The 27,725-nt window shown below is 42.5% G+C and overlaps 1 protein-coding gene across 5 annotated transcripts in view; it reads left to right on the plus strand.

The window, feature by feature from the left end:
• Positions 1-27,725, plus strand: part of usp2a (ubiquitin specific peptidase 2a) — a 75,351-nt gene that overhangs the window by 37,650 nt on the left and 9,976 nt on the right. For 3 of the 5 annotated variants that reach the window (XM_038273429.1, XM_038273428.1, XM_038273430.1), the window contains exons 4-7: positions 17,888-17,938; positions 20,956-21,079; positions 21,278-21,389; positions 27,330-27,440. In XM_038273429.1, the coding sequence (XP_038129357.1) occupies positions 17,888-17,938; positions 20,956-21,079; positions 21,278-21,389; positions 27,330-27,440 (398 nt within the window). Of the gene's footprint in view, positions 1-10,448; positions 10,833-17,887; positions 17,939-20,955; positions 21,080-21,277; positions 21,390-27,329; positions 27,441-27,725 lie in introns of those variants that run through there. The other 2 variants (XM_038273431.1, XM_038273432.1) reach the window with 2 other exon arrangements.

The following is a 27,725-nucleotide window of genomic DNA, read 5'->3' on the forward strand; positions in this document are numbered from 1 at the left end:
TGGAAAACAAAAAAATAGAAGAACGTCAGCATCCTTCTCGTGTTATGTTCTACAAAATAAATTAACAGCTTTTATATACACCTGAACTGCCGTCAAAAAACAGAAAACAGTAATAGAAAAGAAATATTGGTGAAAGGGAATCAGAAATGTTGATAGATTACAGACTGCTCATTTCAACAGCAGCTTTCAGAACTCCTGTCTGACTCAGAATATTTTGTTTTATAGAAGAAATCCTAACTTTGGTTACTTTCATTTCTCAAGTTCCAAAAATCCAAACTATCTCCTGCTTCTTCACAGAACTGCAGTCAGAAGCTTTCGCCTGTTTTAGCCTAGAATAAGAGTGGGTTTCACCTGTTTACCTCTGTACAGTTATACATCTTCAAAAGAAAACACATGCTACGTCAACATATAACAGGCATATTTAGACTATATTTGGTTAAATAGGAATGTGTTTACCTTCTGTCTTACTGGTAAGTTTAAATGCAAACATTTTCAAAGTGGAAAAAGTCCTAATTGCACATTGATCAGAGCCAGTGATGCTTCAAACATTGCTAAACAGCATCTAGTGAGTGTAGTGCTTATAAGATTTGTATTAATCTAGGAAGAAATTATGCTGTTCTCTTTAAACACATCAAAGCCTGATGCTCACATTAAGCATTAAAAAAAAGAGTATGCATCTTTTTGCAAAGGACCAATGACATTAGACCAATGAAACTGAAGACCAATAGTGTCCCTGCCAAAGCTGAAATCAAACCTATGCCTTTGATATTCTCTCTTGCCTTTAACCAAGAATATAATCCATATATGTAGCCCACTTCTCTGTTGTTTTTGATCCATCGCCATTCATTCTGTCATGTAACAACTTTTTACATTGTGCTAATAAAATGACATTAAAGGGGCCACTTATCCTCCAGAAAATGTGTCTGTCTGACTTGTTTTCTGTATGTTTCCTGCATATCGCTAACCTTTTCCCAAGCTCATAATGCTTTCTGCAGCCACGGAACAACTGCTGTTAAAATTAAATGTAACATCTAAATAACGTAGTACCTGTTTTCTGGATACACCCCCAATGGAAGGTGCTGCATCCATACCTTGTCTCCTACTCCACAATGAAAATGTAATTAGACTCTTGCACATTTGGATCTTGTTCTAGTACACATAAGTAAAGGTACTGACTAGTGGTCAAAGGTAGTGGGAAATAGATAATAGTTCATAATAAATAAAAAAGATGAAAGAATCCAGTATCCAGTTCTCTCTTGAAAAAGAGACACACCTTGCCTATATTGTTCCACAGCTTTGGTGCAAACACCTGTTTGCTGCTCTGCCAGTAGCCTACTCGTTATATGGCGCCATCTGCAGACTGAAAGCATTGTGGACTGAAAGAACATTTATGTGACGTGGTTAATATATATATATATATATATATATATATATATATATATATATATATATGTATGTATGTATATGTATGAGACAGAGAACATGAGCTATGGGGATCATCAAACCTCCACTGGCTCAACTAAGCAAGTTTTTTCTCATTGCACTAATAACACTTTTAATAAGAAATCTTCCTGTTAATTTAATTTTAACAGCAGTTGCTCCATGGCTGTAGAAAGCATTATGGAAAAAGGTTGGTGATATGCAGGAAAATATTCAGAAAACAAGTCAGACCGACACATTTTCTGGAAGACAAGTGTCCCCTTTATTGTCATTTTATTAGTACAATATAAAATGTTTTTACATGACAGAATGCATGGCGATGGATCAAAAACAGTGAAGTAGGCTACATTTATGATTATATTCTCAGAAAAAAAATAAATAAATAAATGGGCTTGGTTGGAGACAAGACAGAATATAAAGGGAAAAGTCGGACTCGAACCTGCCACGAAGCAAAACGTTTGCATTGAAGGAGGTCACTTAAGCCACCACGCCACCTCTCGGTGGTGATAGTTGGTGAAACATTCCTACTAATACCTGTAAATACAAAACATTAGTTGGCGATGTATGTTGATGCAAAACGTTTTTACATGAAAATAGGCATGGAATGGATTCAAAATAACAGCAAAGTGTATGTAGTGGATTTATTCCTAAAATTAAGGCTTTGTGAAACGGCAATGCAGTGAATTCTGGCAATGCTGCAACATTGAGCTCTGTGCAGTTTTCCACAAAGCAGATCTGTGATGAACTTTCTTGGTCTGGCTGCCTTGATCAGCCATTGGATGCAACCAGTTCAAATGCATTGGCTGTAGGAAAAGAAGGAAGAACATCATTATCATATTAGTAAAACGCGCGTTAAATACGCGCGTTCTGACCGACACAACGCGCGTATTCAACGCGCGTCTTGCGGTACTATCATGACGCGCGTAAAAGGCGGCGCTTGTTGGTAAAAGACGGCGTAAAAAGCGGCGTAATCTCGGGAGAACGCGCGTTTTTTGCGGGTTAACTTCATTCTTAACGCGAGAATTCAATGCGAAATATGACCTTCTTGGCTTGCCATACGTTCTCGTCAAGAACGGACTTGACGAGAACGCGAGTACGTACTCGCGTTCTCGTGAATTGAGAAACGCCAAAAGACTGATGAGAATCCAGAGTGGAATAAAGGTTCCAACCACCGGGAGCAGGAACTAATCAAATCAAATGTAATGATAGAAACCTTAGTCAGATAAATAACCTGCTGCTGTCATTCTGCACATCTCTGATGTTGCTGCTATTTTCAAATATTACTGTAAAAATGTCCATAGCTGCATATTGGTTATTAATTCTCTAGGTGCACAGTTTTTTACATTGTTAAAACACTTTACAGGATTTCATTGTTTATATTTTAACTCGTCCCTATTATGTTTTTCTGAGACATTTTTCTAAGGTCCTCATTTGTGTGACCATTTTCAATAATCTTTGCCCATTGTGGGACAATAAAGGGATTTTCTATTCTATTCTATAAAAGGGGTAGAAATATATAAGTCAATCTAAACAATGTATGTATAAAAAAACTTAGCTAAGCACATTGTGCAAAACAGCAGTAAAAATAAATAAAAAATTAAACTCTTATCAGATTTATAGCTCCCACCCTGCAGATCTATTAGAATCCGTCCTTAAATTCCAGCCAAACCCATTTAATCAGTAACAGATTAAAACCTTTAGATAAATCAAACATTACGCCACATATCTGACTCTATAACCATTAAAAAAACTATTTTCATTCATTTCAGATGGAACTATTCACATATTTCTATTACATTAAACTGAACTTCCAATATTCACCACTATTAGGTGCCAAGTAACCTTTCCTCTGATCAGGGCTTGCTTGGTCTCACAATGAATCCTGGGATATCCAAGGATAGCGAGGATACATCGGACCCGTCCTTCAAATCGGGCAAAAAGAAGGACGCATTTTAAGGCCGCGTAACGAGGACTCTCGGAATCCAACCAGACCTCGGCGCCGCGCTATGACGTCATCGTCCTTAGAATCTGGCCTTCTGAGGACGCAGCCCATGAATTCGAACAGAGCCATAGTGATTAATGTTTTTCCTTGGTCCAGAGGACAGAGCGGTACCAAAAATTAGACTTACGGGTAACACTGTAACACTACTTTAACATACATTAACTCCAGTAAAGGGAAAACTAGCCTTCCGTGAATTCACTATTTAAAAAGTAATTGGTAAGAAGACTACCAAATGATAAATAAAATAATAATACAATGATGGAATCAGACAAAATAAAATTTTTGCAAAATTTTAGAAAAGAATAGAATTGAAAACCCCTTTATTGTCCCATTTTAAGGTAGAATATAATTTATACAAATGTAAAATTGGTTTGAAAATAAACTCAGGCAGAAAAAAACAATCACCTTATTGAATTAATGCAACATTAAACCAACATTTACAGTAATTTACTGTGTTAGACAGGGAGAGGTCCAAGTTTTTATTGTTTATTACATTAATCTCTGTACATCATAAACAACTCAGCAGCAGCCAGGCATGAAGTTAGTCCGTCTGCAGCAACCAGGGCTAACGTTAGCCCGTCTGCAGCATCCAGGGCTAACGTTAGCCCGTCTGCAGCGGCCAGGGCTAACGTTAGCCCGTCTGCAGCGGCCAGGGCTAACGTTAGCCCGTCTGCAGCAACCAGGGCTAACGTTAGCCCGTCTGCAGCGGCCAGGGCTAACGTTAGCCCGTCTGCAGCGGCCAGGGCTAACGTTAGCCCGTCTGCAGCGGCCAGGGCTAACGTTAGCCCATCTGCAGCGGCCAGGGCTAACGTTAGCCCATCTGCAGCGGCCAGGGCTAACGTTAGCCCGTCTGCAGCGGCCAGGGCTAACGTTAGCCCGTCTGCAGCGGCCAGGGCTAACGTTAGCCCGTCTGCAGCGGCCAGGGCTAACGTTAGCCCGTCTGCAGCGGCCAGGGCTAACGTTAGCCCGTCTGCAGCAGTCATCTCTCTGCATAGCCGTGTGTGAAGTACCGCTGGCCTGATGGCGATATTTTTGTTCTATTTGACAAAATATTCATTTAATTTGTGTTTATCTGATTGTGTTCATTATTATTCCCGCTATAAATGAAAAAAAGTCATAATTAATTATAACAGGAGGTGAAATGCAGCTCCAGACGAACTTTAAATGTGGTGATGTCATCAGTACGCTTCTGTTCCAGTCGACCCAGATTTATCCTGCATGCTCCCGTTCTCCCAGAGTCCAGACTTTTCTGGGTTCTTCTCAAGAACATACCTGGTGAGAACACGAGTTCGTACTCAGGTTCTAGTGAACTGATATTTACCTTCATTTCTGTCATTCTGTCTCCTTGAACCCCAGTGGGCCTCAGCAGATGGCCGCTCACACTGAGCCTGGTTCTGCTGGAGGTTTCTTCCTGTTCAAAGGGAGTTTTTCCTCTCCACTGTCGCTACAAGCATGCTTAGAGTGAGGGATTGCTGAAGAGTCAATGAGTCGATGCAATCAGCTGGTTTTCCTTAGATAGAAAACTTTGAATCAATCTGACTGGATGATCTGGTGAACTGGAAAGTGACCTGAGATGACATGATGTGAATTTCAGTTAGATCTTAAACTACTTCTCAAGATAAGGGTTGCTATGGCAACAGTTTGGACAGGAAGTTGTGTTTTTGCACTAGCTGTTTTGCAGGTGAAACTCAGCCTTTCCTATCCGGACATCTGATCGTGGGAGACGGCGTCTGTTTTCCACACAACCTGAAGCAGTTTAATGGCGTTAATTTGGCATTATGGTTCTTTAAACCTGGGGATCATGTGCCATTATTTACTTTTTTAGGTGTTATTTATGTATTTTGACTAAAAAGAAGTAGAGCCATCGATCGTTTCTCCATCTTGGACCTTGAAGGCGGCGGGCAGTTCGCTGTCTGAGCTCTCGGTCTTCTCAGACGGACTGAACAGAGCTCAGAAAACCGCGTCTCGTGGCTTTAAAAGCTCCTGACTCAGATGCAGCCTCGTCACCTCGTCCATTCGCTCACTGGTTTGTTTTCTTGGAAAAGCTCCAACCCTCAGTGTGACTGTAGCTGAGACACACATGATGGTCCGCTGGTAAACAGGCAGCTGATGTTTTTGCTGTTTCATCAGTGTGTTCATGGTAAACAGTGTTTTCCAAATCCACCCTACACTACCATGAATCCTGTAAGCAGTTCCCACAGACACAAGCAGGAATTAGGCTTATGTGAATCTGACCGCTTCAACGTCTAACCCAAACTGGAAAAGATTTTCCTTCCTTTCTCTTTTTTATTCACATTTCTACAAATAATTGTTCATTTTTGATTGATGATACCAAAATAGACCATAATAACTTCATCGTTATGTATTTAAACATTTAATTTTATTGTCATTTCAAATCTATGAAAATAGGTAATGATTAAACAGACAGACTGACGAAGCTGAAGTTGGTTTCCGATTCAGGAAGTTAATAAAGGGCGATTCCACTTCATTTTTCTAACCTTCAGCATCTTTAATCCACTCTAATTAAAAAAAAACTACACAAACTACACACATGAAACCTGAACTAGATTATTTTAAACTACTTTTAGAATAATTAAACCCAGGTCTGGGATTTGTGAAGCCAGGATATTCAATAAATTCTATTCAGTTTATTTCTATAGCTCCAATTCACATCATGTCATCTCAGGTCACTTTATAGATCCAGTTCACCAGATCATCCAGTCAGATTGATTCAAAGATTTCTATCTAAGGAAAACCAGCTGATTGCATCGACTCATTGACTCTTCAGCAATCCCTCACACTAAGCATGCTTGTAGCGACAGTGGAGAGGAAAAACTCCCTTTGAACAGGAAGAAACCTCCAGCAGAACCAGGCTCAGAGTGAGCGGCCATCTGCTGAGGCCCACTGGGGTTCAAGGAGACAGAAGCAGACATAGAAAAAGAAGCATAGATACAAAAGGCAACTGTCAACCAGCTCCACAGGCGGCCCCGTCCAGGAAACACACAGCCAGGCAGACGAGCTCCGAGCCAGCTCCCATGTCAGAGGATGAAGAGAGCACATCCAGTTAGTCACAGTCAGAGAAACAGGACTACACTGGAAAACAGGCCAAGCTCCAACATCTAGAAACAAAGGTGTTGATGGCAGCAGCACAGCTGATATTTCTCTCCAGGATGGAGTCACAGCCAAACAGGAACAGACCAGATGAAGCTACTATGAGAAAAAGCAGAGAGAGCAGAACGTTAGAGATTGAACTAACAGATTCTGCAGAGTGGGAGAATAGAGATAGAATGAAGCAGAATGATGAAAAAGGGGGATACGAGCTTATTTCCCTTCAGCTGCACATATCATTGCCATGAAAAGCATCTGATGCCTCTACAGAGTCATAGCGGTGTTTAGGAGCCCCCCCTGCAGTCCCCTCTCAGCCCCTGCAAAACTGATCAATTAACCAGGCGAACGCTGAATTACGTTTAAACTTAAATATGCAGATCACATCTATCTGACTACACCATGTAGAATTCAGAGAGGAGGATGTACATATTGTGGAATTGTTGGACAGCATGGGATTAATTTCCACTGTTACGCTGATGATACCCAGCTATATCTGGCTATAATCCAGATGAAGCTAACCCATTACATAGATTACAGGCATGTCTTGAAGACATAAAAACCTGGATGACTCTTAACTTTCTGCTTCTGAATGCAGATAAAACAGAAGTTATAGTCTTTGGACCAGAGTCTCTGAAAAAGAAGCTGATTAGCCAGTCACTTCATTTGGATGGGATTAAACTGATTTCAGATAATAAAGTAAAAAATCTTGGTGTTATTTTTGATCAGGACCTGTCATTTAAATCCCACATCAAAGAGGTTTCTAGAATTTCCTTCTTTCATCTGAGGAACATTGCAAAAATTAGAAATCTCCTGTCCAGGGGTGATGCTGAGAAACTAGTCCATGCATTTGTTACTTCAAGGCTGGACTATTGTAATTCTTTACTATCAGGAAGTCCACAAACTGTAGTTAAAAGCCTTCAGCTGATCCAAAATGCTGCAGCCAGAGTTCTAATGAAAATTAAAAAGAGAGATCATATCTCTCCTATCCTGGCTTCTCTTCATTGGCTTCCTGTTAAATCCAGAATAGAATTTAAAATCCTCCTTCTCACATATAAAGCCTTAAATGGCCAAGCTCCATCTTATATCAGAGATCTGATTGTTCCTTATGTTCCTAACAGAGCACTTCGCTCTCAATCTGCAGGTTTACTAGTGGTTCCTAGAATTTCTAAAAGTAGAATGGGAGGCAGATCTTTTAGTTATCAGGCTCCTATCCTGTGGAACCAGCTACCAGTTTTAGTCCGTGAGGCAGACACCCTGTCTACTTTTAAGGCTAGGCTTAAAACTTTCCTTTTTGATAAAGCTTCTAGTTAGAGTGGCTCAGGTTATCCTGAGCTATCTCTATAGTTATGCTGCTATAGGCTTAGACTTTTGGAGGACATAGGGACCCCTTTTTCATCATTCTGCTTCATTCTCTCTCTGTTCTCCTATTCTGCAGAATCTGTTAGTTCAATCTCTAACCTTCTGCTCTCTCTGCTTTTCCTCAGAGTAGCTTTGCCTCGTCTGTTCCTGTTTGGCTGTGACGTCATCCTGGAAAGAAACATCAGCTGTGCTGCTTCTATCAACACCCTTGTTTATAGATGTTGGAGATCGGCCTGTTTTCCAGTGTGGTCCTGTTTCTCTGACCGTGACTGAGTGGATGTGCTCTCTTCGTCCTCTGGCATGGGAGCTGCCTTGGAGCTCGTCTGCCTGGCTGTGTGTTTCCTGGACGGGGCCGCCTTTTACAGCTGCTTTTTGTATCTCTGCTTCTGTCTCCTTGAACCCCAGTCGGCCTCAGCAGATGGCTGCTCACACTGAGCCTGGTTCTGCTGGAGGTTTCTTCCTGTTAAAAGGGAGTTTTTCCTCTCCACTGTCGCTACAAGCATGCTTAGTGTGGGGGATTGTATTTGAGTCAATGAGTCGATGCAATCAACTGGTTTTCCTTAGATAGAAAACTTTGTATCAATTTGACTGTATGATCTGGTTGAACTGTAAAGTGCCTTGAGATGACATGTGTTGTGAATTTGGCGCTATATAAATAAACTGAATTGAATTGAATATGTAAATACGTCCCACCCACAGAGCGATTCATTGAACCCGGGACTGAATGCGGGTTCCGTTTTTGCATCTGGACTTTGCACATTTGACAGTCAGATGCAAAGTCACCAGAAATGTCTGCTGTCACTGTGGCTACATTGGTACATACACAATAGAGAGAGTCAGTGAACCTGGAAACATGTTTGGATCGTCAGATAGAACTATGTGAGAATATTAGAAACTATGACAAACATGAAGAAAATCCCAGAAATGCACTCACCTGTTTTACTATGTAACACTTTGGGATTTGATTACACATAAATTGCATTAAAAGTCCAAAGTATTATTATTATTATTATTAGAAATGGGAACCATAGTTCCCCCTTTATCTGCTTCTGCTGTTTTCACATCTGATTCCTAAAAAAGTTAAAATCAATCCTGGACTTTGTTTCCAAGTTTGAAGACGTTTCTCTTCCATCCAGGAAGATTTTTCAATTCCAAATGTCAGAAATAGCGTTTAGTTCCAGGTTTTATCCAGCAGCCCAACTAAGCCTGGTTTTAGTTTAGAAAACATACAAATAGAAACGGATGAACGGGTCCTGACCTTTGGAATGGGGGTTGTTTATTACCCCCATTCCAAATGAAGCAAGCCGCGTATCGAGGCTCGCTTAATTTGGGGGAGGAGCCAAAATAGATGACGTCCGAAGCCTCACTTCAGTATTCAGTGAAGATGTGGGAGTTTGGAGGAGAGCTGCTGTCAGTTGGATAGAGTTTGAATAGATTCTTAAGAATAGATTAGTTGGAAAAACAACTAATCTAGTTGGTTAAAACTAGTTTGGTTAAATTAAACATTGTCATGATCAAAATCTGAGCCAGCCACTGGTTACAGATGTAATGGCTGTCATCTTGCGAGTGGCGTCAGCTATAAGAGATGGACTTCCACTCTTGAGATTGATGGTTTGAGACCCACATCAGACTTTTGAAAGTTGCAATAAAACTTTTTTTTCTTTGGCTAATGTGACCAGTTTGTATCAGCTTGCCCTCGTACAAATATAGATTGGGTAAAAACACTGCCAAGTTAGATTGGTTGGTTTGACAAAAAGAGTGGTTGAACCCATAACTTCCAGCCTGATTAAAACCAAAAACTGTGGAAAAACTATTTTGTTTGAATAAAATGACTAACAGCATTAATTTTGTTCATCAATGCCTAATTTGCAAAAGCACTTTCACTGTCTGCTTGAGCTTATTTCACTAAAATGGCAGAAAAACTGATTTTTCTATTCTAAGATATTTTACACATAAAAAACTTACAACAGATTTTATTATACAGACCAATCAACAATTTGAGAGGAACTTATATGGGGAAATAAAAAAGAAAAACAAATAATCTGGTAAAATTACTAACATGTAGTTCTGCACTCCACCAGTAGGTGGTGACATGTTCACACGAGGCTTAATGAACTGGGGATCGTTAAAGCAATTAGCAAAACGGTTCAAATGTCTCATGAGGCTTCATCACACCATCACTACTATTCTCGTTGGGACATTTTTCTCGTAATATTAAGACTTTATTCTCGTAATGTTACGACTATTTCTCGAAACAGAAGTAAAAAATCTAGCCTGGCCCAAAAATTCTGTTGTCTGATAAAGAGTTAATTTATATAAATGTTTAAGCCAGAATGATTTGACATTTAAATGTTTTCCCTGCGACTTTAATAATGGAACAGATTTCCCTCCATAGAACTGCTCTAGAATATTCTCTGAGCTCATCCTGGAGCGGATGAGTCAGTCTCCTAGCAGCTCCTACACAGGAAGTGACGTCAGGATCCCGCCCGGAGGCGGGCTTTAAAGAGGCGGAACAACAGTCCTGTTAAACGCAACCAAACAGGATTATTGGTCCCTCCACAGCCGAACTTCAGCTGTTTCTCTCCGCTTTAATTTGCGCTGTTCTTTAGCCTGATTACCGCCACAGCTTCGGGGCGTTGCGCCATTTGTGACGTTTTACGTAACGTTAGTGAATGAATGAAAGGGAGCCGCTGGGGAGTTCATTGAGCCGAAGAGAAGCACCGAACCGAAGAGTCCAGGAAGACAGGCGAGGCTCCGGGGCAGCAGCATGCCGAGCATGCGGCAGTCCTACACGGTGACGGTGCCGGAGGAGGCGCCCGCCGCCGCCTTCCCGTTCCTCAAGCAGGAGATGCGCAGGAAGAGCAGCATGTCCGGATCGGTGCTGGTCTCCACGTTCGTGGGGCTCCTCATAAACCAGGCCAAGGTAAGAGGCTCCCTCCCGGTGATCCGGGTCTCTGGTCCCCACGGCTGCTAATCCTCAGACAGCCGCTGGATGTGGAGCCAGCTGCGGGCAGAGGGCTGCTGCTCACACCGCTTATATAACCGCCTGTAATCCCTGCACCGCTCAGGAGAAACGGATCCAGATGTGAACCCGACCCCCCCCCCCCCCTGTTGCTAGGAGACAAAGTGTTGAGATGAGTGAAAGGTGTGAGAACAGAATGTTCACATGGTGTTCACATCAGAAGCCTGGATCCGGATTCCTCATACTTCTGTGGACAGTTTAGATCACACTGGAAAAATGATCTAAATAAGTAAAAATATCTTAAATTAAGTGATTTACCCTTAATTTGAGCAGGTAAATGAGATAGTTTGCCAATGGAATTAGTACTTTTACTCTTAAAATAAGAAAATTAGATAATATGCATAATATTGAAATATTTTTTTCTTATTTTTAAATTAAATTGTTTTGTTCCATTTGTAAAATGTCTTTTATCTCCTCAATCCAATAACAAATGCGCTTATTTTAAGGAAATTAATGACTTATCTAGATTTATATTTTTCCAGTTCACTCATGCATTTATTATGACCATAAACACAGGAGGCTGAAGGCAGTCTGCATTTTCCCTGACAAACCAAATGAAAGACCGTATTTTAAATGCAAACGTGTCTCTATGCAGCTGATGGTGTCTGCATGGATGGAGGCTGCAGGGCTGAGTGGAGCTGCTTTGTGCAGCAGCCTCTGTTATGTAATGAGAGCCCACCTCAGAGCCGGCCACGTGCAGCCGCTCTGCACGCTCCCCGGGTTCGCTTTGCTCCTCCTGTGCCCTTTGTTTTTGCCCCATTGCCCCCGTCTCTATAAGCAGCGGCACGTCGACAAGGAGAGGTGAAAGTCTTTCAGTTTGTTGTTTCTAAGTGGCTGCTGTTTGCCGTGTCTGTGGTGGTCTCATGGTACGCCGGCTCAGCCAGGTGCAGGTTCCCAGGAGCTCATTGGACACAGACTATAGCAACACCAAGCTGTCTGGGTCAAACAGAAGCTAATACATTTACACATAGACTCTGACTGGAGGCACTCTGTTGTATTAAAGTCTATGATGATCAGATGATCCCCTGTCTGCCTTATTTACAGGTGCTGGTCATAAAATTAGAATATCATGAAAAAGTAGATTGATTTCAGTAATTCCATTTAAAAAGTGAAACTTGTATATTATATTCATACATTACATACAAACTCATATATTTCAGATGTTTATTTTGTTTAATTTTGATGATTACAAATGACAACAAATGAAAATCTCAAATTCATCATATCAGAAAATTAGAATATTACTGAAGACCAATAAAAACAAAGGATTTATAGAAATGTTGGCCAACTGAAAAGTATGAACATGAAAAGTATGAGCATGTACAGCACTCAGTATTTAGTTGGGCCTCCTTTGGCCTGTATTACTGCAGCAATGCGGCGTGGCATGGAGTCGATCAGTCTGTGGCACTGCTCAGGTGTTATGATAGCCCAGGTTGCTCTAATAGTGGCTTTTAGCTCTTCTGAATTGTTGGGTCTGGTGTATTGCATCTTCTTCTTCACAATACCCCATAGATTTTCTATGGGGTTAAGGTCAGGAGAGTTTGCTGGCCAATTAAGAACAGGGATACCATGGTCCTTCAACCAGGTACTGGTAGCTTTGGCACTGTGTGCAGGTGCCAAGTCCTGTTGGAAAATGAAATCTGCATCTCCAAAAAGTTGGTCAGCTGCAGGAAGCATGAAGTGCTCTAAAACTTCCTGGTATGTGGCTGCGTTGACCCTGGACCTCAGAAAACACAATGGACCAACACCAGCAGATGACATGGCACCCCAAACCATCACTGACTGTGGAAACTTTACACTGGACTTCAAGCAACGTGGATGAAGTGCCTCTCTTCTTTTCCTCCAGACTCTGGGACCTTGATTTCCAAAGGAAATGCAAAATTTACTTTCATCAGAGAACATGACTTTGGACCACCCACCAGCAGTCCAGTCCTGTTTCTCTTTAGACGCTTCTGACGCTGTCTGTGGTTCAAGAGTGGCTTGACACAAGGAATGCGACAGCAGAAACCCATGTCTTTCATACGTCTGTGTGTGGTGGTTCTTGAAGCACTCACTCCAGCTGCAGTCCACTCTTTGTGAATCTCCCCCACATTTTTGAAGGGGTTTTGTTTCACAATCCTCTCCAGGGTGCGGTTATCTCTCTTGCTTGTACACTTTTTTCGACCACATCTTTTCCTTCCCTTCGCCTCTCTATTAATGTGCTTGGACACTGAGCTCTGTGAACAGCCAGCCTCTTTAGCGATGACCTTTTGTGTCTTGCCCTCCTTGTGCAAGGTGTCGATGGTCGTCTTTTGGACAACTGTCAAGTCAGCAGTCTTCCCCATGATTGTGTAGCCTATAGAACTAGACTGAAAGACCATTTAAAGGCTTTTGCAGGTGGTTTGAGTTAATTAGCTGATTAGAGTGTGGCACCAGGGGCCATCAATTTTGAACCTTTTCACAATATTCTAATTTTCTGATATGATGAATTTGAGATTTTCATTTGTTGTCATTTGTAATCATCAAAATTAAACAAAATAAACATCTGAAATATATGAGTTTGTATGTAATGTATGAATATAATATACAAGTTTCACTTTTTAAATGGAATTACTGAAATCAATCTACTTTTTCATGATATTCTAATTTTATGACCAGCACCTGTAGTCATCATATTTGGTGCAATGACCCAGCAGATGATGGCAGAAGGTCTCCACAACAGACCTGGAGAAGATCTGCAGCAAACACTGAAGGACCCAAGCTGCACATACCTGAGTGTCTTTGACAGCCGCCTTAGATTTAGTCGGATGCTACGTTCAGATCGCTAGCAGCAGAAGCAGCTGGTTTACATGCAAAGTCAATGGTTGATGTGCAGCAAAAGGTTCCGCATCTCGTTTTAAGGAGAAGAAGCAGAGCGTCCTGAGCTTCTGAGCATCAGAGGTGCACTTCAGAAGCAGCAGCTGCTGGAGTTGAAGCAATGTAACTTCAGCTGCTGGACATCAACCAATCAGAGAAGCTGATCTGGGAGCTGGCAGGGAGTCAGACACAGCACTGCTGATGCAGAGCGCTATGATCACTCCTCTGGAACAGTTTATTAACGCCTAAACTAACTTAAAATATAGAAACCTGACGGCAGAATATGTTTGCGAACAGTCGCAGAAAACTGCGAAGAGGCGACCAGGCCTAAAACAAGGATTCCCAGTGACAGCGCAGCGCCGGTATGTGGGGGTCTGAGCGGCTCCCACAGAGAAATAATCTTTGAAGGCAGGATGGTAATCTGGATGAACTGACTGCACAGACCATGTTTTCAGGAGGACTTTCTCACTTCAACATAGATTCAAACCCAACGCACATCAGACCCGCTTTTCCGCCGCGCAGCCAGAGCAGCAAAGATGCTTCAGCTGCGCATTAGAACTAAACAAGCATCAATAAATAAGGTGTGATCGTCTCTCTGACTTTATTGGCTGTAGAAACATCCTCTCTTCCCTTCTTCTCACTGACGGCTCCACTCACTCTGACACTCTCACACTGAGTCAATCTTATCACATCATTGCCGTGATGTCAGGCTGTCCTCTGGCTTTCTCACCAGACATTTTGGGGAAAAAAGGGGAGTCGTTATGGAAACAGAAGTTTGATCCTCTCCGATGTACAGATGATCGTCGGATTGTGTGACCAGCAGTGGTTATTAAAATACGACTTGCTGTTTTTCGGTGTAAACTGTGGCGTCCCTGGGTGGGCTGTAGCAGATTGAAGACTCATTCCAGCGCCAACATTTTGGTGTGAGAGGGAAAAAAACCACAGATTCAGCCATTTTCAGCCTTATGGGCAAACTGGTCACTTTATAAGCTAATGATCTGATCAACTCCCTGCTGGGAATTTACAGAAGGGAGGATTTAGATAAGCCATAGGTAATTAAACCATAGATATATTTTTTCCTCCACATCCTCAGTAAGAGACAGATGGCAGGAGGTTATTTATGTAAGAGTAGAGTGCAGTTGTCATAACTAGATGAGCTGCAGGCTCTGATTGGGGACAAGCAGGCAGAAACTTCTTTAAATCCTGGAAACGTATTTGAACTCTGACATTCGTAAGGAAGGGAAAACTCACTTTGATCCAGTGTCTCTGAAAGCAGCCTGAACAAAGTCCAACTGTTCGACGTGCAAAATAAACTCCAAAACAATCGTTAGTCATTCTGTACCGCTCTGTTCTTCTTAAGGGGTGTTTAGTACTTTCCTCTGATCCAATACTCAGCAGAACATTTTTTCTGTAGTAAATCACAAATTCCATAAATCCTTTTTCTTCTACTTAGCCGGGGTCAGTAAGCAGCTCAGTAGGAAGGCCCAGACTTCCTCCTCCTCAGCCACTGGGGCTGGCTCCTCTGGGGGAATCCCGAGGTTTTCCCAGGCCAGCCGACATAGTCCTGGGTCTTCCTCTGGCTCCAGGAGAGATTCTCAGCAGATGCTCACAGAATCTTAAAAGAAAAACAATGAAATAATCCAGTTAGGAAAGATAATCTATTTAATTGTCGTTTTCATTTCTCTTTCCTTTTTGAAATGGGTTCTACGATTAGAAATGTATTTGATTATGTTTTAATAGACCAAAATGAAAATACATTTTAAAGGAACATAAAGGTTTAGTTACCCCCCCAAACCCCCCCCCCCCCCCCCCCCGAGGCTTTGCTGCATGCAAATCGGACTCCCAAAGCAAAACCATGTGGACAGTCTTTGAAATAATCTTCACATTATGGACTTTTTCAGGTTTGTTGTTTTAATGAGGCGACCCTAAACTCACTTTTAATCTCTGGATGCTTTTAGAATCCGCTCCTGTATTCACCCAGCTCCACCCCTATTATTATAAAATCAGTTTTGTTTTCCATCTCTGACTCAACATCTGGACTTTAAATGAAAAATCCAGTCAGCGAGGAATATTCAATGGATCATTATTTATACCTAAAACTAATACGTTTGTGGTTATTTAATGAATTTAGTGTTAATCAGTAATAAAAACAATAACTTTCATGGCGATCACTGAGTCTGGGAGCGGCCATTGTTGCCCAAATATAGTAGCCCCTCCCTCCTGCCATCTTCCAGCAGTGACGTCACGGTGCGGTAAGCCTAGCGCCATTCTCCCCGCTTTCCAAGCTAAATCAATGGGAACTACTAGACACATCTGCAATCAACAACAATTATTGAAGATTTCCAGAGGACTTCACCATTGAAATTCACCAGAGCTATAGTGAAACTGACAATGCCCACGTGCATGGCAGCTGGATGCTGGAATACATCGGGTAAAAGTGAAACAAAGAGTTATTCCACCTTTCTGATTCCTGATCCTCCACGGACGGGTTGGTCGTTGGATCGCCAACTTGAAGAGGGAGGATTTGCCATCGAACTTCTGGCCAGAGAAAAAACCCGTAATATGTAGCCAACATTTGGAAGAAGAATGTTTTCAAGATGACTTGGATAATAGCGCGTTGTGACAAACACCAGATACAGCACTGGGACTTGATCAACAGCCGATACCGCACTGTGACGTCACAAACCAGTAGGTGGCAGTAGTGTTCTTTGACAAACATGGCTGCCTCCAGTAAAGCACATTCACATGAAAATTACTCTCAATTAAAAACTGATCATTTATTGAACAGGATGGAATCATTTCACATTTAAAGAACTTTAAGAAGTTTAGATTCTGAATATGAGCGACTTTTCCTTTAAGAACTGCGCTCTGAGGCCATTTCAGGTCTGATTAGTTTACGTCTGAGTGCAGCGTCCAGGTCAACGAGGTCACAGAGTCTGAACTGGTGTTTGCAATCACTCTCTCTGGCCTCTCAAAGATGTCTGCCTCACCTCAGTGTCGCCTCTGAGAGCTATGGCTCTAAAACCTGGAAAACTCTGCGCTCAGCTGACGGCATCATGAACACACGGCCTCTCTGGGCTCTTTTTAATGGTGATGCTGTGGGACCGTGCTCTGACTGAGTTACACCCCCGGATCAGGTCAGCTGTCCGGATCGCTGTCAGGCCCAGAGAATTCAGCAGCTCAGTATCCGGTCCACCTCAGGCCGTCTGCTTGTTTGCAAGCATTAAAACGGTGAATAAAATGGAAGCTAACGTTGCATAAAGAACATAAACAGGAAGACCTTCATCGCTTCAATTAAACTTTGTTTTTAATAAACTTCAAACACTTTAATGGGTTTCATGGATCGCTGAAAGTCATCTAAAAAAGGTAGAAAATGTTTCTAATAAATGTATTTGCTCTAAATTCATGCAAGTTAATAATAATGATCTTAAAATAAGGTCATTAGACTTTATACACTTATAAGAACATAATGGAGTGCTTTTTATTTTAAACATAAACCATCTTATTAACCTTACTTGCTGGAATTGTGGGAAAATACGCTTTTAAAAATGTTTGGCAGTGTGAGAACAATAAAGTGTTATTTTGTGAAGCTTCAGGTTGGTTCTGGAGCCGCCGGTCTCCTCTGTGCTCTTTGTTGGCTTTTTTCCCTTTAGCTGCTGGTTATATAACAGCTCAACTTATGTAATAAGATGGAAGTGAAGCAGCTGATGGCAGAGCAGCGCTTTGTAAAATCCTAACCCTTTATGATGATTGGGAACTGTTTGAGTTTATGGAGGGTTATTTGATTCGCCCTTTTCTAGATTTTCTGCTCCTGTTGTCGCTCTCAGATTCTCTCTCAGCTCCATCTGCCTTCTCAGCTGTTCCTCCTTCTCACTCGTCCTCCTATAGATGAACTCCTTGGCCGTCGTTGCTGGTTTGTTTTGTTGTTCGGTCTCATGCTCCGTCTTCTGCGGTTCGCTCCCCCGTGTAAGCGCCTTCATTTAACCCCCTGTAGTTGATCAAACCTCTGGACGTCGTGGTGTGCAGGTTGCCGGGTTACAGATAAACATCCATAAACGGTTTGGTCCGGGTCTTCTTGTTAAAGATGTCGACTGAATTTTGTATTTTTCTTTTGTTTTCAGAATTCAAAGAGCGCCCAGGGGCTGGTAGGACTGAAGAACTTAGGAAATACTGTAAGTAAACCTGCATCCATCCCCCCCCATGCTACACGTTACTTCTATCCATATTAATAATTTACATTGATTACAGTTTTAATTCTAATCCGTTACTTTAAATTTTAATTTAATTTTTTAAATAGAAAATTTTTCCATTTTAAAATCTAAAGTTATTTTCTTTCTTTTTTCTGTCTTAATGTTGGCAGTGGGCTTTAGGCTGCCCTGCAAGGCTTTAAACCTGGGTTTAACCAGAGACTAAGCCATTCTCAAGCACATATCAAGGAGCTCATTCTGAGCCTGGATCCAGATTTATTGTTGATTCTGTTCATGGTGGAGAATCCTGCTTCACAGCAGCAGGTTGAGCCAAACATCCTCTAAATGTGCAGGGTCATCTTTGAGCACGCCATTTCACTTTTCTTTCACCAGTTCACCGCAGTTCTTCCAGCAGTCCACACTTTCTCTGCTCTCTTTTTCTCATGGTCTTCTCCTTCTTTCCCATCGCCCGGCTTGCCACAGGTTTGCCTGCTGTGTCTAAAAGTAGCAGCAGCAGCAACCCAGACTGACAGCTCATTGGCTCATTTAGATCACGTGCAGCCTGGAGCCGGACGCTCCCCAGGGCTTTACCGTATTAACAGGAGAAGAGGCGCAAGTGAAGTCAGACACAATAATTTATAAATGTTTTAAATCAGGTTGGTCCGTATCCGGACCGCGCTCCGTTAATCCGTGACCTCTGACCTAAACTTTAAACTATCAGGGAGACATTGTTTTTTCTGGCAAACATCGGACCTCTTTCCAATATATCATAATAATAGAATAACTGAACTTTATTGATCTCACATTGGAGAAACTCCCTCTCTGCATTTAACCCCTCCCTTTGGGGAGCAGTGATTGTGCGGCACCTGGGGAGCAGTATGGGCTTAAGGGTCTTGCTCAGGGACCCAGAGTCGGGGCTCTGGGGATGGAACCGGGTATTTGCCACCTTCTCAGAACAAAAGCGCACTAGTCTAACCACTAGGCCAACGCTCGGATCCAGACCTCCCTGCTTCAGTAACCAGACCAGTTTAATCCCCTCTGATTCCTGTTACTGTGAAGCTGAGAGCCTGTTGGAGGTTCTGGTCCCAGACGGCTCCGGTTCTGCAGCTCAGTCAGACCTTCTGGCTCCCCGTCTTACTGCTCTGATCACAGCGGATCCCACGTCTTCTCTGTCGGCACGGGATGGAAACGTTTTCACACGGATAAAGTTCCAGATACGGTGGGAATAAACACCTCGGAAAAAGAAAACCAGTAAAAGACTGAATGAAATGATGCAAAGATAAAAAGTGATCAGTTTAGTCTAGAGGGATTCGTCTTGATTTGATGCACTGCAAAATATGAAATAGAAGCAGGTTCTAGTGGTGGTTTCATCAGGCGCCGCGAAGCGTTTCCACACATTTGCAAACTATGGAAATTGTTTCAGTTAATACTGACACCTGCTGGACGTTTAAATTCACTACAGGCTGCCTACAATATGATATAAATATGATTTAAACCATTGTTTGCTATTATCTATTTGTTTAAATTGAAAATATGTTTGATATTTTTATAGTAGTAAAAAATAAAAATTTCCCCACTTTCCTTGGTTTCTACTGTAGATGCAATTAACAATCAGTAAATGTAAACGTATAACAGGAAAATGTTAGTGAACATGTGAATAAGGATGTTTGTGGATTAGGATTAATTTATTTAAAATAACGACAGTAAGAACAGCAGCCTGAGTGATAACTGAGAGGGACAGAATGAAACGAGGAAATTAAAGAAATGTTAGATTAAAATGATCCCGCTCCCTTCAGGCTGCTCCATCTTTCATCATTCATTTGATAATAAACTGAAAAGGGCCAGATTTATTTTGGCAGATGTTCTTATGAACTGTCAGGTCTAAGCACCTAAAACATCATACATACATCCAGGGAAAGAAAGAAGGCACAGAGACAATTAATTTAGTTTTACCTGCGGGAGAGCAGGAAGAGACTGCGGAGTTTACAAATCTCTAACCCACTCTGCCGGTCTTCAGCTTTCTCCTCGCTATTTATTAAAGTCAGAGGGGGGGTCCCTAGTTACACAAGCTGAGGTTGCGCTAAAGGAATAGGAAACAAGAAATACAATTCAATTTGCAGCCTCAGTGAACAGGTCAATTTGCTTTTGAATGTCTTGCGGTCAAATGGTCCGAGAACCTCCTGGTTTTGTTAAGCTTGAGCAATACTTCCTGACAGTTGACCTATACACCTCTCTGGAACAGTAATATGTCACACATTATACATCATAAGAACAAACATTAAGTGTCTTATACATAATTATTCCAACATAGACACAGTTCAGTGTACCAGTCAGTTTCAAATGGCTCCTGCATCTGTCACGTGACTTTCTATATGCACATATCGACACAGGGTTAGACACAGCTGTTAGAGCTCCACGCATGCGCCGCCGCGTCGCTGTTCCTGTTCATTCTTCTTGAAATAAAGGAGTTATTTTGTTTCTTTTTCTATGTCTGCTTCTGTCTCCTTGAACCCCAGTGGGCCTCAGCAGATGGCCGCTCACACTGAGCCTGGTTCTGCTGGAGGTTTCTTCCTGTTCAAAGGGAGTTTTTCCTCCCCACTGTCGCTACAAGCATGCTTAGTGTGAGGGATTGCTGAAGAGTCAATGAGTCGATGCAATCAGCTGGTTTTCCTCAGATAGAAAACTTTGAATCAATCTGACTGGATGATCTGGTTGATCTGGATCTATAAAGTGACCTGAGATGACATGATGTGAATTGGAGCTATAGAAATAAACTGAATAGAACTGAAATTTAGGTGTTTTCTTCTGAATTTGGCTGGTTGTAAATTTATAAAATGAGTAAATTAACTTTTAAATTAAAATAAAAGTGCATAATAACAAATGATATCTTTAATCTGCTCCTTCCATCAGCAGATCCTCTTCTTTCCCGAATCATGAGTTCTTTTATTTTTCGATCAGGTTTAGGGAGAATCTTCTCAGCTGATTCATGTTTTTTCCCGCAGTGTTTCATGAACAGCATCCTGCAGTGTCTGAGCAACACACAGAGCCTGCGTGACTACTGCCTGCACAACTCGCACCGCAGAGACCTTAATAACAACAGCCGCACCAACACAGCCCTCATGGAAGGTGAAGTATTTCCCCTGGAGTCTAGATCTGCTTTGCTCTGAGTTAGATCTGCATGCTGCTAGATGTGTTCTAGACACGGAGGGAAACGTTTTCCTCTAAAGATGTGAAAGGAGGAGTCATTTAAGCACCTGAAAGGTGTCATTCAGAGCCGGTTTCCCTTCAGCCATGTCATTAACCTCATCCTGTCTGTGTTGGTAGAGTTTGCAAAGCTGATCCAGACCATGTGGACGTCGACCAGCAGCGAGGCCGTCAGCCCGTCCGAATTCAAAACGCAGATCCAGAGATACGCTCCCAGATTCGTGGGATACAAGTAAGTTTCATGGCTCTGCTTTCCTGCTGTTATGTTTGACGGCCTCCGCTCCGCTGCGGGGCAAAGCCCAGAGGAGCTCAGCCCAGAGGAGCTCAGCCCAGAGGAGCTCAGCCTAAGAGGAGCTCAACTCAGACCCAAACTACTTATCCTGGGGATTATAGAACAGTTTAAACTTTTCAATTTTAGGCCTCCAGATATTTTCAGGATATAAATGATGCAACAAATGAAAAGGCTGAAGACAGAGAAGCTAAATTTGATGCTTACTTTGGTCGTCTAATGTTCAATTACAGGGTTTCCTTCGGTCATTAAATTATTACTTTTTAAATTTTAGGCCTTAATTGGCATTAAATACATAAAATGTGTTTATCAGTGGCATTTAAAATGCTTTATTTATAAAAATAGTTTTATCTGATATGTTGTGCAAAATGATATCCTGCAGACAATGAATAAATAATTAACTAGAACTGGATTATAGTTAATTATTTAACTTATTTAAAATTGTAGGTGAAATCAGTTTAGTGTTCTTAGTGGAATAATTGCAGCTCTGATTTACTTACTTACCCTGGTTCTTCTAACCAGCACAGATTAAGAATAAGCATTAGTTTTATATTTCTCTCTCTATCTGAATCTTCGCCCAATCGCAGCACCTCATTAAAGCATCCAATGCGGTTGGGCCTCGGCTCGCTGCGGCTCCGTCTCACCAGGAACCGTTCCAGGAAGAATTGTAGATCAGTCTGATGCTGCAGCAGAGGAACTTGATGGGCTTTAAAGACAGAGGAAGGTTTACTGACAGCCATAGAAAACAGGATCGTCCTCCTGCAGAGAGGCTGTGATCAGTGGCCAGGTCCTCACAAAGGGGGAAAAATCCACACAGCGTTCAGCTTCAGAGTTCACCGTCTCACCCGGTTCAACGGGCGCTTTGCACGATGGCTCACTGTGATCCATGACTTTAGACGCAGGAAAACAAAAGCTACTTCCAGCTAGCTTACTTTAGTATTCCATGTAAAATATGCGCCTCTCCTCACAGGCGATGAAACCCAGGGAAAGGGGTTGATTTCTTTTTCCACGCTTGGATTTAAACCCTGAATGATGGAGGCGCATTTCCTGCTGGGATTCCAGCTTCTGGTCAGCTGATTGGTCCATGCGTCAGCTGACTGGTCACCTTGGCTGGAACTTTCCAGAACCAGTCCTCTGTTCTCTTTTTAAAAGGGGAGGGGGGGGCGGGGTTGATGGGGTTCATCAAATTGATTTGGCTCCATTGTGGCGAAATATTCCAACGGAACTGCTTCCATCGTAAAGCTCGATCGTAAAGCCGAATGTTCGTAAAAGAAGCGCGATAACGAGGAATTTGGAACATGGCTGCAGCTTTGATTTTATATATAGAGAGAGATATACCTATCTATAGAGTTAGAGAGATGTAAATCTATAGAGAGATATATAGATCTATAGAGTTAGAGCAAGATATAGATCTATAGAGAGATATAGATTATAGAGAGATGGAGAGATATACCGTATTTTCACGACTATAAGGCGAACTTAAACGTCTTTTTTTTCCTCAAAATGTGCGGTGCGCCCTTTGGTGCGGTGCGCCCTTTGGTGCGGTGCGCCCTTTGGTGCGGTGCGCCCTTTGGAGCGGTGCGCCCTTTGGTGCGGTGCGCCTTATGTGTGTTGTAACTGCGACTTTTGAGACCACCTCATTGAGGAGATGATGAAAGAGTGGCTGAATGTAAGGAGACCAGGTGTTTTTTTTCCACTCATCACCATCGCTGTTAATATGTAACTCCATGCGTGCCCATCTCACAGCTGATGTGAAAAACATGGGGAAACAAATTAACGCTGTGCTCGCTGTTCAACCGCTCGACATCGGTGTGAACCGGACCCAGCAGGTGCAGCAGAAGCAGCGAGTTTACATGCAAAGTCAATGGTTGACGCGCGTATAGGTGCAGCAAAAGGTCCTGCAGCGCGTTTTGAGCTGCAGGTGCAGCACGTCGGGAGCGTTTAAGCATCTGACGCACCGCCAACGCGCTGCTGCTGCTCGAGATGGAAAAATTGAAGTTTTGCTGCTGGACGCGCCGCATCAACCAATCAGAGAAGCTGATCTGGGAGCTGACAGCGAGACAGACACAGCGCTCTGATGACATATGATATTAACGCAAATGAAACGGGCTGGGGAGATGATGAAAGGCAGGTGTATGTGAGGAGACCAGGTGCTTTTTTCCACGCATCACCATCGCTGCGTGCCCATCTCACAGCCGAAGAGAAAAACAGGATGAATCAAATGAACGCTGTGCTCGCCGTTATCCCGGGGGGTCTGACAAAGGAACTTCAACCGCTCGACATCGGTGTGAAGCGGCCGTTCAAAGTAAGGCTGCGAGCGGCGTGGGAGCGATGGATGACAGACGGAGACCACAGTTTCAGGATAAGTGGAAGGCAGCGCCGGGCAAGTTACGCCACCATTTGAGGATGGATTGTAGATGCTGGGACTAATGTGTCTGCTGGCTCTGTTGTTCAAGCTTTCGCAAAAGCCGGCATCATTTCTGAGGAGCCGCGCTGCACGGAAAGTGACTCTGACAGCGAAGAAGAAGGGGAAACTGGCATGTCTGATTTAGCGCAGCTGTTTAATTCAGAAACAGAGGATGATGACTTTGATGGGTTTGATTAATACTTTGTAATAAATACATGAATAAAGCACAAACATACTCAGTTTTGCTCCCGCTCTATTTTTCTACCTGAAAACTTAATTCAACAGCAGCATCTGGGCGGGTCTCCTCCTCTTCAGCGCGGTGGCTGGCAGGTGTTTTTTCATCTAAATAATCTAAATCTTGCAGCTATATTTGCTGTGATCAGTGGGAATAAAGTAGTTTTAATATGTTTTTAAGTGAGAAAGTCCACCTGAAAACTTAATTGCAGTCAGTTCATCCAGATTATCTATTTCTGTCGGAGGCGCTCAGACCCCCACATACCAGCGGTGCGCCGACAGCAGAAATCCCTTCAACAGCAGCCTCACCGCGGCTGCTGGCAGGTGTTTTTCATCTAAATAATTTTAGCTGCAGGCACCAGGATACCGGCAATAAAAGCGAACATATTCCGTCGGCAGGTTTCAGGATTTTAAGTTAATTTAGGAGTAATCACAGCGCTGTGTCATCTGCGATGTGTCTGTCTCATGGCCAGCTCGCAGGTTTGATTAATTTGTAATAAATACATGAATAAAGCACAGTCATACTCAGTTTTGGGCCCGCTGTATTTTTAAATACGTAGTAGAGCTATTTAAAGGTAGTAGAGGACATTTACCTGTATATAAAAAATGCGCCCTATAGTCCGGTGCGCCTTATGGTCGTGAAAATACGGTACCGTAGATCTATAGAGAGATGTAGATCTAGAGAGAGAGAGAGAGAGATGTAGATCTAGAGAGAGAGAGAGAGAGATGTAGATCTAGAGAGAGAGAGAGAGATGTAGATCTAGAGAGAGAGAGAGAGATGTAGATCTAGAGAGAGAGAGAGATGTAGATCTAGAGAGAGAGAGAGATGTAGATCTAGAGAGAGAGAGAGATGTAGATCTAGAGAGAGAGAGAGAGAGATGTAGATCTAGAGAGAGAGAGAGAGAGATGTAGATCTAGAGAGAGAGAGAGAGATGTAGATCTAGAGAGAGAGAGAGATGTAGATCTAGAGAGAGAGAGAGATGTAGATCTAGAGAGAGAGAGAGAGAGATGTAGATCTAGAGAGAGAGAGAGAGAGATGTAGATCTAGAGAGAGAGAGAGAGATGTAGATCTAGAGAGAGAGAGAGAGATGTAGATCTAGAGAGAGAGATGTAGATCTAGAGAGAGAGAGAGAGATGTAGATCTAGAGAGAGAGAGAGAGATGTAGATCTAGAGAGAGAGAGAGAGATGTAGATCTAGAGAGAGAGAGAGAGATGTAGATCTAGAGAGAGAGAGAGAGATGTAGATCTAGAGAGAGAGAGAGAGAGATGTAGAGAGAGAGAGAGAGATGTAGATCTAGAGAGAGAGAGAGAGATGTAGATCTAGAGAGAGAGAGAGAGAGATGTAGATCTAGAGAGAGAGAGAGAGAGATGTAGATCTAGAGAGAGAGAGAGAGAGATGTAGATCTAGAGAGAGAGAGAGAGAGATATATACAGGTGCTGGTCATAAAATTAGAATATCATGAAAAAGTAGATTGATTTCAGTAATTCCATTTAAAAAGTGAAACTTGTATATTATATTCATACATTACATACAAACTCATATATTTCAGATGTTTATTTTGTTTAATTTTGATGATTACAAATGACAACAAATGAAAATCTCAAATTCATCATATCAGAAAATTAGAATATTACTGAAGACCAATAAAAACAAAGGATTTATAGAAATGTTGGCCAACTGAAAAGTATGAACATGAAAAGTATGAGCATGTACAGCACTCAGTATTTAGTTGGGCCTCCTTTGGCCTGTATTACTGCAGCAATGCGGCGTGGCATGGAGTCGATCAGTCTGTGGCACTGCTCAGGTGTTATGATAGCCCAGGTTGCTCTAATAGTGGCTTTTAGCTCTTCTGAATTGTTGGGTCTGGTGTATTGCATCTTCTTCTTCACAATACCCCATAGATTTTCTATGGGGTTAAGGTCAGGAGAGTTTGCTGGCCAATTAAGAACAGGGATACCATGGTCCTTCAACCAGGTACTGGTAGTCCTGTTGGAAAATGAAATCTGCATCTCCAAAAAGTTGGTCAGCTGCAGGAAGCATGAAGTGCTCTAAAACTTCCTGGTATGTGGCTGCGTTGACCCTGGACCTCAGAAAACACAATGGACCAACACCAGCAGATGACATGGCACCCCAAACCATCACTGACTGTGGAAACTTTACACTGGACTTCAAGCAACGTGGATGAAGTGCCTCTCTTCTTTTCCTCCAGACTCTGGGACCTTGATTTCCAAAGGAAATGCAAAATTTACTTTCATCAGAGAACATGACTTTGGACCACTCACCAGCAGTCCAGTCCTGTTTCTCTTTAGCCCAGGCAAGACGCTTCTGACGCTGTCTGTGGTTCAAGAGTGGCTTGACACAAGGAATGCGACAGCAGAAACCCATGTCTTTCATACGTCTGTGTGTGGTGGTTCTTGAAGCACTCACTCCAGCTGCAGTCCACTCTTTGTGAATCTCCCCCACATTTTTGAATGGGTTTTGTTTCACAATCCTCTCCAGGGTGCGGTTATCTCTCTTGCTTGTACACTTTTTTCGACCACATCTTTTCCTTCCCTTCGCCTCTCTATTAATGTGCTTGGACACTGAGCTCTGTGAACAGCCAGCCTCTTTAGCGATGACCTTTTGTGTCTTGCCCTCCTTGTGCAAGGTGTCGATGGTCGTCTTTTGGACAACTGTCAAGTCAGCAGTCTTCCCCATGATTGTGTAGCCTATAGAACTAGACTGAAAGACCATTTAAAGGCTTTTGCAGGTGGTTTGAGTTAATTAGCTGATTAGAGTGTGGCACCAGGGGCCATCAATTTTGAACCTTTTCACAATATTCTAATTTTCTGATATGATGAATTTGAGATTTTCATTTGTTGTCATTTGTAATCATCAAAATTAAACAAAATAAACATCTGAAATATATGAGTTTGTATGTAATGTATGAATATAATATACAAGTTTCACTTTTTAAATGGAATTACTGAAATCAATCTACTTTTTCATGATATTCTAATTTTATGACCAGCACCTGTATACTTTAATTTGCTGATTTCCAGCGTTGGAGCATCCATGGCCGTCCCTGAGAGACTTTGCTTGTAAATCTCCATTGGTGCTTTGTTGTGAACGCAGCATAAAGTCTGCAGAGCTGCTTGCTGTCTACCTGCAGGTTGCTGTTCAGCTCTAATAAAGAAAATGTTGATGAATTTCTGCAGGTTTGAGGATCAGAAAGTGATGAAATGTTGCTGATGTGTCTCAGCCAACAGGATGCCCAGGAGTTCCTGCGCTTCCTGCTGGACGGCCTGCATAACGAGGTCAACAGGGTCACTGTGAGGCCCAGAGGCACCGTGGAGGATTTCGACCACCTGCCGTAAGTTTTCACACCGCAGCAGAGAAACGACTCTTTTTGGCTAGTTAAGGAGCAGATCAGCTTCTCATGCTGTGAGCAGATGCTGATGGTTCATCTTTTAGCCGCTTCCTCTCCATCACATACCAGGTGTTTGACCTGCAATCGCCCTCACTGGGCGTGTGATGTCACAGCATAGAGACGCCATGCTACGCTGCTCATAACAGCTACTATAGGCGTACCAGCTCTGACGGCGCGTCGCCGTTGGACATCACAGAAATAAACGGACTCCATGAGTGCGTTCGATTT

Source organism: Cyprinodon tularosa, unplaced genomic scaffold, assembly GCF_016077235.1.
Source record: "Cyprinodon tularosa strain WSP-4 unplaced genomic scaffold, ASM1607723v1 ctg871, whole genome shotgun sequence".
Lineage (NCBI taxonomy): Eukaryota > Metazoa > Chordata > Actinopteri > Cyprinodontiformes > Cyprinodontidae > Cyprinodon > Cyprinodon tularosa.